At 37.4% G+C, this 13,658-nt stretch overlaps 1 protein-coding gene across 1 annotated transcript in view; it reads left to right on the top strand.

Moving 5' to 3' along the window:
- SLC6A2 (solute carrier family 6 member 2) overlaps positions 1-13,107 on the top strand; it is a 60,120-nt gene extending 47,013 nt beyond the window's left edge. The window contains exons 11-14 of the mRNA XM_064722954.1: positions 1,165-1,265; positions 3,235-3,402; positions 5,144-5,215; positions 6,778-13,107. Coding sequence (XP_064579024.1) covers positions 1,165-1,265; positions 3,235-3,402; positions 5,144-5,215; positions 6,778-6,801 — 365 coding nt within the window. The 3' untranslated portion in view covers positions 6,802-13,107. The remainder of the gene's footprint in view (positions 1-1,164; positions 1,266-3,234; positions 3,403-5,143; positions 5,216-6,777) is intronic.
- The last annotated feature ends 551 nt before the right edge of the window (positions 13,108-13,658 follow it).

The raw sequence follows: 13,658 nt of genomic DNA, 5'->3' as shown, positions 1-13,658 counted from the left end.
GTCTTTGACCTTCTCCACAATGATAAATTTCAGTCAGTGTTCATAGCAGTTAAAATTCAGTCACTTTAAAGTTCACAGAAAGCACTGCAAATAGAATCAGATTAAGTTTAAAGAGTATTTGCAGATCCTGCTTGGCTATTTCTCTTCACCTGGATATAATATTGGGGACTAGAAATTGTTTTGAGACATTTACACTCAAATGTCCACACCCTGAAAATATTTTGCATCCTATTATGCACAATAGACTAATTCAAGCAGTCCAAATTATTTATATTAAATAAATTAGATAAATTGTGCTGAACTTATCCACAAAGAGAAATAATCTTTATGGAAAACTGTACATGCTTTCTAATAAACAAATACTCATAGGAAAAAGCTGCATTTCTACTGTTTACCTAATGGGTTCATGATTATAAGTAAACTTTCTGAACACATTGAGCAAAATAAATTATAAACTAATAGTCTGATATGACAATGCACAGACCCACTGTCTCTAAGGCGTAAAGTCAGATATTGTTTTCTTTTTACAGAAGACAGAGAAGGATACTTTCCCCCCATTTTATTTCAGGGTTAATCATCCCATTCTAATGTGGTGTAGTTTTGTACATATTTACAATAAACAAAAGAAGAATTGCCTGAGTTTTCTGGAAAAGTCAAACATGAAATTATATTTGTAATAAAGACCATTCTGTGATGTTCAATGAAACACTGAAAAGTAAGTATGTCTTAAGTGGAACAAAGAAATCTCCTTTGATAAATTAAAAATCTTATGAATCTACCTCATTATCAGCAAGCAGTTTATGTAAGGGTTTACACTTTCCTGCAGTGTATTCATAATAACAGGGGAGTTAGGCTACAATAATCCATAACTATTTTAAAAATTGTATACTATTTACAACTTCAATTCTAGATATTTTTGAAATGCCTCTTTTCAGTGGCAATGCTGCTCTCTGCAAAAAGCCTTAACTGCTCACAGGCATTTAAGTCAGAGTGTTGTCAAAGACACACCCAGGCATTGAAAGGAGATTAATGTTATTTCTTATGCCTTCTGATTTGGAAGTCATTCATGTCTGGTTTCTGAAAAAGATACTTTGGGTATGACAGCATCTCATCAGTTTAGACTGAAGCCAGTCTCATGCTTGCATCTGCTCACATCCATTCTAGGAGTGGACAGGTTCAGTGAAGACATCCAACAAATGATGGGCTTCAAACCAGGCCTCTACTGGAGACTGTGCTGGAAGTTTGTTAGTCCTGCTTTTTTATTGGTAAGTGTTAATAATCATTCCATCATGAAAAGAATACCAGTGCATTGCTACCCAGGACACACAAATAGATACCAAGAGCGAGATACCTATTGCTGTGCCAGACACTGTTGGGATGAAGAGAAGACAGTCCAATTTATTTTTTTTTTCTCCTTGAAATTATATGCTGGGTATATTTTCTATACATTTCAGTTGTGCAAGAGAAACTAATGGTGGTTGTGGTCTTCTTCTGTTCTTTCATTTTAGCATGATTTTAAGAAGGCAGCTTTTCTTAGGGACACTTAGGCAGTGTCCTCCTTGCCCCTGCAGCACCTCTGCATACTAAACACAAACCATTCCCTTGGGAGAATAAGTTAGGCAGGGATAAGAGATTGTGTTAGCAAAAATGTATTTTTGATTGGAGGATACAAGGATCCCCAATTTGTGAAATGACACCTTAAAAAATTATACAACTACACCTGTAATTAGCTGTGTGAAGCACTGAAGAATTGTATAAAATACACCTTGTAAGTTGCCTGTTGGAAAAAAATAAGTGTTCCATTACATCAGGGAAAAAAAATCCCAAAGTGTGAGTTTGGTTGCTTTGTGTAAAGGTTAGATTCAGTACTAACCTCGAGTTTTATATTGGAATCGCTTCCTGTGCATATTTGTAAATCAAAAGGTCAGGATAATAATACAGAAATTTGACCATATTATGATTTTAGGAGACAATTATTTGCATTAAAGCTTTGCAATCTTAAAACATTACTGGTATTGCAAATATACACTGGGTAGGCTTTTAGAACAGGTCCACATTTTTTGAAATATAAAAGCTTTGACCCCAATTCATCCATAAGCACATACCAAGCCTGTATTAATTATCCTTTTAAACACAATTCTACAAAGGAACTTTTATGGAACTGTATTTTGCAGCACTTCGAGCAGAATGGGAAAATGCTGGAGCAAGCATCCTTTGATTTTGCACACAAGGACACAGTTGTAAATTTACATTTTATCATTAATGTTGTAACAATCTAGCTAAAGGTGGAGAGCCCACCAGTTTAACCTTCAGGTAGTTTAAGATGTCTTGGTGAAAGAGCTTCAATACCTTCCTAGAAAAGCCTGAAAACATAAGTCAGAATAAATCTGTGAATAACACTCTCTCAGCCATCACAATGCACATTTCTTTTTTTCCATCTGGAAGTTCTTGAAGCTCTCTTTCTCCATATTGTCTGCAAGTATGAACATAATCCCAAGAAAAATCACAAAACAGAATTAGTATTTTTCTAACCAGATTCTGCACTGTGATCTCCCTTTAACCCACACTATCCTGGTGTAATCTTTGAAATCCTAAGCTCAAAATATTTTAATTGGAATTGAAATATAGAGCAGAACATTCAGCCCCAAAGGACCAAATCAAGGATATCTCCATGTTAGAGAACCCATATGGATTTAACAGGACAGAAGTAGGGTGGCAACACCACTCTTTCCTTCTTGCATCTAGCACTGGACAGGGAAGCACCGGAAGAAAAACAACTTTGTTTTCCAGGCCACAAGGCTGCTCTACCTTTCCTCAGTACATGTATCATGCAGAAAAATGGGTACAAAGCTCTTAAAGGAAGTCTAATATTCCTGGGAAACAAAGAAAGTAAAAAAAAAAATAGATCCTGCAGTTTTTTCTTGACTACAGAATCACTTTTCTACATCTGAAATACTCATTTAAATGAGGCAGTAGTGGACAGTCACCTGATCTTCCCATCAAAATTTCAAATAATCTGCATCCACAGTAGTTGAAATGAACTGTTAATACTAATAAACATCAAGAACTTCAACAGTTTAAGCAGTAAGAGGCACAAAGTAAACAGGCTGAAGGTAAATCATAAAGCTGGTTTGAAATAAACTTTAGGGTGGCTGCCTATTAGTACACCTGGAATCACTTCCAGTAAGGCTCTTCATCTTAAATCTCTGGTTCATTTTATACTTTCTTCTCCAGTTTGTGGTGATAGTCAGCATAATAAATTTCAAGCCTCTGACCTACGATGACTACACCTTCCCTCTGTGGGCAAACCGCATTGGCTGGGGCATAGCCTTGTCCTCCATGATCCTCGTGCCTGCCTACATCATCTACAAATTCATGAACGTGCGTGGGACCTTTAAAGAAGTAAGTGCAACACTAATCAAATGTCATGAAATGTTGCTGGGAAATGAAATGGCTGGGTCTAAGTTGGCAGTCTATTTCTCTCCCAAAACTTATTACTTATGAGTGACCTTTTGAATCCATCTGTCAGGTGGATCAGTGGTTTGAGGTAGGATTACTGCATTCTGTTTGAGTCTCTAGACAGAAATTAGCTTTCCAGACAGCACCATAAAAATTGTGAAAAATGATTTTTATGCATGTAATTGATCCAGTTAATGAGATTAGATTTTTCTTTATTAACAAAGAATGGACAAATTATGCTATCTTCACATGCAGCTATGAGGTCTGGTCTTCATGCTGTTCTGTACCTTTCTTTATTTATCAGATCAAAATGGCATATGATTAAGGCTCACTAGCCATATCATTTTTACCATCATATTAACTTTACCTTCACTATCTATATACCCTCACTATTATCTGTAATCTTAAAACCTCTAACAGTGCTCAGAAGGCTCCTCACTGTTATACAGCACCAGGTTTTTTCCCCATCACATCATGATTTTATAACCTTGTATAGACTCACTGACTTACACCTAAGCTCTACTGCTCTCCTTTCCTATAGCTACACTTACACAATGGTGTAGCAAGATTTTGATGCTCTTAGGCAAATCACTGAACCAACACCACACACAGAATTAAGCAGCAAACAGGATCTCAACCTTTACATGCAAAATAGATAGGGCACATCCCCTCACACTGACCCAGCCAACCCAGAAGAACAAAGGTCTACTTTCTGAAACATTACATTCACCTCATGTAGTGTTCACCTCAGAAAGGTGCCCCAAACATGGAATTCCTCAGTTGCCCTGTTTTCATCAGCTCTAATACCTCAATGTTGTGCACAATTTCCAGATCTCACTTCCAGCAATTCTATAAGCCCTTTGTTTTGTTCTATCCTAGGGAGGGCTACAAACACATTTTTCCAGGAGGATTTAGGTCTCAAAGAATAATTTATACTGGCCCATCAGGCTTTTGCCCTCTTGCTCAGTTTGACTGATAGGGGGATGCACAAGCCTTAAGCCAAAATCACATTCTCTCATTCATGTGTACTGTTAGCAAGTTCTGGTTTGTCTGTCAGTGCTCCTGCAAAAAGCAGCTCCCCACTTTGCCCACAAGCATTATGGCAAAAGGATAACACATGACATCCAAGCCACTAGCTCCAATCTGATGCCCCAAATTGAGGCTCTTTAAGGGATGGGGAAAGCTATGAACCTAATCTAATGGGAACTCGATAAGTCGGTTGAAAGTTCCTAATAAACCAAAATCTATGTGTGATCTCAAAGGGCTCAGCACTGGGTAGACAAGGGGGATGAGCTGGGAAATCCCAGTCCCTCCTTCCTCCCTCACCCTGGGACTGGCCAAACCTCTTACAGCACTAACAGAAAAGCATGAATTTAGGGCATCTAAGGCCTGTGATACCAACTTGTTCCTGATATTCTTTTCTATATGCACTCACTAAATATTTGGACTTAGTATTTGCATAAACTTTCTACTGTTGCTTCTTATATTAAAGGCTAACACCCAAGGGCTTATAATAGGCTTATTCTCTCAGTGACTGAGCAAAGGCACATGATGCAGTGATATTAAAGACTTAAGTTACCATTTTAAATAAAGTTCATGCTACTTCCCCACTATAGATTGGGGATTACATACATAATCCCACTTCATATGGCTGACTTTTTCCTCTTCTTCCTGTCTGGTTTAGAGACTGGCTTACTGCATCACACCTGAAAACGAGCACCAACTCGTGGCCCAAGGAAATGTCAGGCAGTTTAAGGTTAGTACACCTTTCACATGCTTCTTTCTCCTGATTCCAACCCTTTCCTGTCTTTAGCAACAGCTACAGCTTTGCACAAATCTCCCCATGCTGGATGCCTTAGCAGGTCTGTAGCTCTTTATTTCTCTCAGCATGACAAGACACAGGAGGCTCAGTAGCACATGCACCAACCCTTTTGGAAAGCTTTTGGAATCTTCCTTCTTTGCCTAAGGAGAGCCCTCAATTTTACACATCACCTGAATCTGGCATTTTAGGCTATGTTCAAATACAGTGAGATGTCAGCAATAAACAAAGCTATTTCCAAACTGTCACGTGCATTTGAAGAGGTCATGGCCTTTCACTCAGTTACTGCACAGCAAGCTGAAATCACATTTCTGAAACAGCAATTATGTCCCACAAAACATAATAAACAGTAAAAAATATCCAGTGTCAGAGCTTACCTATAATGTCATAAAATGATGCACCAGGTTACATGGAATTGGCTTTCCCCACAGGACTAGAGTTGATTGAAAACACTGCTGGAGACTTCATAAGCCATGAAAAATATGCTATAGGTTTCCAAATACTGCTTTCCTTTTAGCAAATAAAATGAGCTTATTGCAATAAACTCCTTTATGCAGAAGATTAAAAGGATGCAAATGTGAAGCCTGTTACACTCATCAGCATTCATGCTGGACCACTTTCTCTCTTCAAAGTTGAAAGCAACTAGAATTATGCACACCTCCACAAAATGTGACCCAGATTTTATAGTGGTGGTTTGTATGTTGATACTGAAAAAATAAATCTGGCTTTTGCTTATTCCAAAAGATATTGCTTGAAGTAAATTTTGGCTTTTAAAGGAAATAATCTGTGTAGATTTATGGGACACAGAATGAAAGCACAAGTAGGCTTCCTGTTTCATGACCACAATTTATTTGATGCGGCCAAGAATATAAAATAGCACAACACCTCTTCCTGCCTTCTCTTTCTTCTGTTTCTGCCCTCAGTTGTCAGATGATTTACTGTTCCTGCTGTTACTCAATGTTTCCAGGGGCAGATGTTCCTGTGTGAAAGGGCTATAAACAGTGCTGGTCTTCTGAACACAAATCTATGACCAAATGGTGGCAAATTAATTTCACATAAATTAGTAAAGGCTGCCCTCAGAAGTAAACCACCAAAGTTACCTCAAACCATGCTAAATATGAGAGCATTTTAATTTGCTGCCATCTTCAATGAACAGGCAGGAATGGCTTTGTTAGTGCTAAAGTAGATTTAGTGATTTACTCACAATGTTTAGGGTTGTAAATAAAACACTGCCTACTGTAACCAAACAAATACAAATATTTTATTCTCATATATGTCTGGCAGTTCTGAACTTTAAAACTTAATCAAGATGCGACTAAGCAGCCTTGACATTCAGCACATTTCTCACTGGGGACTGCATAGAAACTTAGTTACAGAGTGGAAATCTATCCATTATTTTGAAACTTCTTCGTAACCCTAGATTTGTCAAAAAATGTATCAGTCAGCATCATCATTCAAATCAATGATGTAATTTAACAATCCCTTCTGTTTCCTTACAGCTCCAACACTGGCTAACAATATGACAACCAACAGACCAAGGAAAAGGCCCACGTTCAGCTAAACTGAGAATACAGAAAAGTCAAGTTCAAAGCTCCCTCACTTAAGCTTGGACCAGGCTGGCCCAGAGCTTATCAACTGACTCTGTGAGGGAAGACATCTGCTCTGTTGTCAATGCCTCCCTTCTATTACTTGGCTTCAAATGATCTTTAAAGACTCCATTTAAGTTTTCTTGCATCCTTTGGTGCCATGAGATCCCTACATGACCAAAACTTGTGAGTTTTGCTATAGGCAGAAGTGGAGGAGGGGGGAGCAGAGGAAAAGAACAATCAGCATAAGTTAAGTGCTTTTTTATTGTGAAGAAGTGAATTAAACTTTTCTGACAATAATAACTTCTTCACATAATCATGCCACAACCTATTTAAAGGAACAACACCTAAGCAGTCTAGATCTAAGGAAAGAAAACACCTCAGTTATGACAAAAGAGCAATTTTAACAATGTCCTCATGTCACTAGCTTTCTTGCCATACTGTCCTTTGGGATGTGAGTTTGCATCCTTCTGAAAGTGCTTCATTTTCAGTGGTTTATTTGTTCCTTCTCTTGGTGAAGATCACTGTCTTTGCTGTACATGTCCATGCCATTTTTTGACCAGTTTAATTGCACTGAAGCTGAAGAGCAGCAGGAAGAGAATTCCTGTTACAATTACTAGTGCAGAACACAGCTTAATATCAGTGTACTTCATGAAAGAAATATTCCCTTATATCAACAATTGGAATGGCTTTATCATATGATCCACATTCAGTAGACTTTTCCAGCTAAGCATGAAAGTTACATCCAAAGAGACAGACTTTCATCTTTTTGTTGTATTTTGTTCCAAATAAAGAATGTAAAATACATGAGGGATAATTTTAAAATTATAGAATGACTAAGTGGCACAAAAAAACCAATCTGGTTTTATTCCCCTGCTGTGAAAATATTATCATTTAACCAGGATTCACCCACCAAAACATAGTAAGATTTTTGTTAACTACTTTAAAATTATGTTTAGCTCTCTAAACCTATTCCAGCTCTGTTCTCTAGTAGTATTATGCAAAGTAGAAGATACAGAACAAACTCTGCATTTGGGTGCTGTTCTTATTCTGTGGTCACTTGTCACTGTAGTACCTTTCAAGTGATCACAACATTCAGTAGCTTTGAGTTAGTTCTCGTGATTATTTATCACTGGGCCTACATTAATTTGCAGAGGCAATAGCTTCTCTGCTGGATCCAACCCAGAGTTACCTCTGGACATTACCTCTGATTTTTTTTTTGTCTCTATACATTCAGTTGAGCTTGTCTTTTAAATGTATGTAGTGCTTCCTCTTTTTTTAAAAAAAGACCTTTTAAATACATGGGCCTCTTATTTATAAAACAATTTTTGTTGAGTTGTTTTCTGATTTAAAATAGCCAAGTTCTAAAGTGCCAAGTGCTTTTGGGCTTTTTCCATTTAACATTGATTTCTGTTCAAAATAATGAAAGGGAAATTTCTCTCCTTATTTATTCTCTTCCTCCAACATATTCAATACTTCAGAATGAATCAAGTGTTGTTCTTCTCTTGAAGAGTCTCTGTGACAAACAGTTGTATTTAAATAGGGATTTAAACCCGAAGAATACTTTCTTCTAATTATAAAGGAAGTCTTATTTTCTGGCCCAGCTAATGGCCAATAGCTGCTTTAACCCTGTTGTTAAATATATTTCAATAACAAAGGAATTCCAAATGTTGCAGTTCTAATGCTGTAATTACACAAGAAGCTAAATAGTGAAAATATGTTGAAGGCTTCAAAAAAGTAATCCCACCAACTTCTCAGTTAATCTCATTTTTATTGTTTGCCAAACTTCATGAGCATCCATTGTTTTAAAGCCTATTTTTCAACAATTCAGCTGCTTCAGTCACTGTCTTGGCATGGCTCAGAAGCTTCTCCGCATAGATGTAATTATCAAGTTTAGAAACTTGTAGGGGCTGTTTAACGTGGAGCTTTAATAGGTTGTCACTTTACAGATTGTTTGGTTGGTTCATGATTGGAAATGCTAAAAACCTCCACCAATGTTCAGTTGTGACACAATCCATCAGCACCATCCCATGCAGGAAAAGTTACATTTCCTCACCACTCTGCTCTGACATAGGAGCAAAGCTACCAAACAAGGGAATAAATCAGCTTTAGCCAGCGTGTTTGGGTTTGATTGTGTTTTTAGTACTGACTTCCAAGGCAACTACCTACTGCATTATTTTTATTTCTGTTACTGTATAACTTCTTGGGTTTAATGTAGTATTTATAGCTCAGGACTACATTGCACTATTGCCACCTTTTTCTGATGTTTTCTAGGTAAAGAACTTGCAATCTATACAGAAGACAAAAGTCTTACCAAAGGAAGTAGGGATCTTACTACCAGAAATAACCTGAATGGAAAAGACAATACACAGTGCATGACTGCATAGGTAGACTTTAAATTCAAGATGTTGCCCAAAGAGTCTCCCCTCAAATAATGACTTCTGTCCTAGAGACAAATATCTTCAATTCTCCACAGACTAAGATGATGAACTACCTCATGCCTCTTGGATGATGAATGATGCCATTAGACACAAACTAGCATCTACACAAATGACAAATACTTCTGCAGAGACCAGGTTATGTTCATTTCCTCCACTCAGTGATATGGCACAGACAGTCCAATAAGAAGCCATAGCATGGGCACCCACCTCCTCTCACTCACCTGCTTTGGGTCCCCAGGTACATTTTCAATATGGAAAATATCAAATGCCACAAAGAAACCCATCTCCCTTCAGTTAAAACACTTGTCGTTAAAAAACAAGACCAAAGCCTCCAGTCATATCTTTAGCATTCATGTCACTTCACTGCAAGTCTTCCCCTAACTCTGATGACTTTTCAGCCCACAGCTCTCCCTTTCCCTCAGCTGAACCTGTTTCAAGAGCAGACCCTCTCTGGAGAGTGCCACAGTCCCAGATGTCCCCACGGAATTGTGTGTGTATTCTGTCCGAGTAGGCAGCCCAATTTTTACAGAAAATTTTTGGTACAAGTTGCAGAATCATCTGCTTGCTAATTATGTTGGCTGTTTGGGTAACAAGCCTGTGGGGAGAATTCAGTGAAGCAGTTAAAGAGCTCATTTGACAGTTCTAGAAAACATTTCCTCAAAAGCCTTTTCTTAAGCTGATAAAGGAAGCAGCTGTCATATCAGTATCTCTTTTCTGACCTTTCTTATGACCAGTAAAAGAGACCTGCCTGTGATCCACAATGTTTCATCAATCCTTAGTTAGCACCAAGGAAAGAGACCCTCCATTCTCTCTTTGTACCCTTCCCTGCCATCATTCAGCCAGATAATTTTTCACATCCTTAGAACTATTCTAAAGTTGCATTACTAAAACTTCAGATATAAATTTCTGGAAGAAACAGTGAGCCTTTCAAGGCAATAGTCCAAAAAGTCCTAATACTATTTATTATTGGGCCCCTGTTAGAACAATATCTTGTTTATTAGTCCCTCTTGTGTTCAGTCATGACCTGAGACATACACCCTGGCAACACTTGAAAGACATTTTGCCATACTGAGGGATTCTGCAGGATATCCAGGATCAAACACGATATTTTAAATTTAGAATGCAGGAGAATTACTTGGCTGTTACTGCTGTGCATGTTCCCTGACTGCACGTGCAATGTGTGTTGTATGTACTTTTCCCAGAGGAAATTTCCTGTACTTGGTCATTTCTTCTCAGCAAAATACCATTTCAGTGTTATTATTTAAAAGGGGCAAGCCCTAACACTTTGTATATGCATTTACTTCTCATGCTATTGTTTTGACATGAATTAAGTTTATTTTGTACTGTTAGGCTCTAGGAGGCCACATCAAAGTTATTTTGCTGTTAATGTCTCTTTTGCAGTTCTTTAAATTCATACAGCATTAATTACCAGATACTTGCTTTTATGGGAGTAGATAGCTTTCATTCATATGCTGGACTGCTTCACTAAATTTCATGAGGAATTGGCAAATGTTTAAGAACTTCTTTCCTAAGAACCAAATTAAAACTGTAGTTTAACAATTTCAAAACAGGTGAGACTTAATACTTTCTTTGCAGAGCCTGAAGGCCTCTGACATTAGAAAGCCTTTACAGTTCAACAAATGACAATACATAGCCCTTCCTGCAGAAATTGTATGAGCTCTGAGCCTCTCAGAGCAGTAAACTAGGACTTTTTGGTTCTAACACACTTTATTTTCTCAATACTAGGAATATTTGGTCCACAAATCACCTCATATAAGAACCCAATTTTCTTAATGTGAAGGCAAACATGATGTTTCAGATTAGACCCCTGAACTACTTGGGAGACTTTCTCAGCTACCTTCCTCTGACTCATATCCACAGTCCTGTTGGTGATTGTGAGCTTACCTAGCTAATCAGTGGAAAGTGATTAATTTGTACAGTGGTACTGGTCAAGTTTAGACCAAATTTAGGTGCACCTAAATTCAGAGACTACTACAGAGCGCCACATGGGCAATAAAAACACTCAATCAGTAAAAACATAACAGGGTAATAGAGTCACTTTTAAGTTCAGCATCTGATTGGTTTCCACCACCATTAAAAAGCAGAAAGTGTTAGCCAGCCTGCAGTCACTGTGTGGCTGAGGAGCAGAAGCAGCCAAGGAACTGAAGGCACCAGAAGAACATAAATGACACAGATGTGATTGTGCTCAGTGAAATTGTGCTCTTAGAAGGACATGTAGGTCTCTAGGTCTGAGTGGCTGGGAAGAGCAGGGGATAAATGGAGAGGTTTAACCCTTGTGTACATTAACCATGACTGCATTAATTCCCATAAGAGCAGGGGACCTTTCCTGCCCAAGCACTCACAGCAAGACTGAGTCACCTGTGTGCTTTGCTTTCCTCCTTTAAGGTGTTTCTTTAGCTGCTATACTAAACATGAGTTGCCTAATTTCATTATAAGGAAACAGAATAAATTCAGTGAATTAAGAGAATTACTAAGCCTTAAGCTGGTTTTCTTTTGAAGGTGTCATGTTGTTTCTTGGTCACTGCCAAGAGGCATTAAGCTTGAAGGTGACCTGCATTGGTAATTTACCTTGCACTCTCTGTGAACCTTTCTGCAAGACTTAGCTCTCCTTTGCTATGGGCAATATCAGTTACAAAGAGAGAACCTCCAAACAATACATTCTGAAACTAAATCCTAATAGGTCTAATGAAGATTTGCCTTACAAATAAAAGCTTTACAGTGAGCATTTACTTGGTTTACACCAGTGTTTTACTTAATTTTTAATGCCTTTTTATAGCAGTGACTAGAATTTAACTTAGATAAGGGTACCTCTGTATAGGAAATATTTTAATATTTTTACCAGTTTTTTTAATTTTCATAGAATATATGTATATTGTAAGGCGAGAAATTCAACTTTGCTGTAACAAGGTTATCACACAAGACCGATCTCTTCATTATAAGATTTTGTAGTCATCCAGTCTAGTTCAATAACACGTTGGCCTTTGATTATAAATGTAAAAATGTGATACAGGAGAATAGAACATTACCTACAGCTAATGCACATTGTAGCACAATATTCTCCATTGCTGCCTTAATCTCATGGAATGAAGTCATGTGTTTTTAATTTATATTCTAAAAGAAAACCAAAAAATCCAGAGTATCTTTTGGCTGCAATTTTGTGTTGTTAGATGACTTAACATTGAACCAAATGTGTTAGTGTCCAGTAGATCTACTTCCAAAGCAAGAGAACACTTTGTAGTTTTCAGGAATAAGTCTTCATAGGAGGTCAAAACTTGCCACTAGTAAAAAATACTCCCCAAAGTGCCCCAGTGACCAAAAGTGTCCAAACACAGCCACCATGATTCCATGCCTGATTCCATTAATTGTGCAATCTGCAGGTGAATTTTGCCCTTTTTTTTTTAAAGTCTTTGGTTATCTGGGGGAAATGGCATTTCAAATTTCTTTCATTAATTTATGTTTTTTTCAAAGGGAGACATCTACATGCCCATGTGTATAATTAGAAACAACTACATTTCTTATAAATATGGATATGGATGTGTGTGATGTGTGCTGGTTAACTATACTTAAAATGCTGATAAAGATGGTGAATGTAAAGTATTTGTCCTCATACCTCTGTCTTTCTGTGATCAGTGTAAATAAGAACTGTTTTAAGCTGTGCATTAATGTAACAGATTATCCCAATATTGTGTATAAAATTATTTAAATAAAATCTGACAAATATGCACATAAAGAATATAAAGAAAAGGATTATGTACCAAGAATTTACTTCTGTCAATTAAAAGCTGAAATTAAATTTTTGGGTTTTGTCAATACTATTTGAGTTAAAGCATTGCAGGGGCAGCTGGTCCTTGGCTTGGCAGACAGCTGAAAACAAAATCCCAAAAGCTGGAAACCTACACAGCTCAACCTTCAGGAGATTGTCCACATCCTTTCAGTGCCCAGTGGATGCAGTGGGCAGATTAACTTCTACATCTGAACTCCCTTCAGCAAAATAATTACAGTAATGCAACAAAGATTTCACAACCACGCTTTGAAAGGAAATAATCAATACCTTCTAGGAACATGAATCAAGATGCACAGATAGCCAAATTCTCCAAGGCTACATTGTTCTCCTTTTCACAAAACATTCCTTCTGCCTTGTTAATCTTGCCATAAGTAGTAATAGCCATAAGCACATTATTCTTAATTTACAGATCAGCCAGGAAAAGGTGACCCTTAACCCAACATAAATGAAAAATAGTTAATTATTTAACTTTTTTTAACTAGAACTAAAACCACTTTCTTCTATTTCCACATCAATTTCTTACATTTCCACACCAATAAGGAAAAGCA

The sequence above is a fragment of the Zonotrichia leucophrys genome, chromosome 11 (genome assembly GCF_028769735.1).
Source record: "Zonotrichia leucophrys gambelii isolate GWCS_2022_RI chromosome 11, RI_Zleu_2.0, whole genome shotgun sequence".
In the NCBI taxonomy this organism is placed as follows: Eukaryota; Metazoa; Chordata; class Aves; order Passeriformes; family Passerellidae; genus Zonotrichia; species Zonotrichia leucophrys.
Note: the sequence above shows the minus strand (reverse complement) of the source record. Positions and strands in the feature narration are given on the sequence as shown.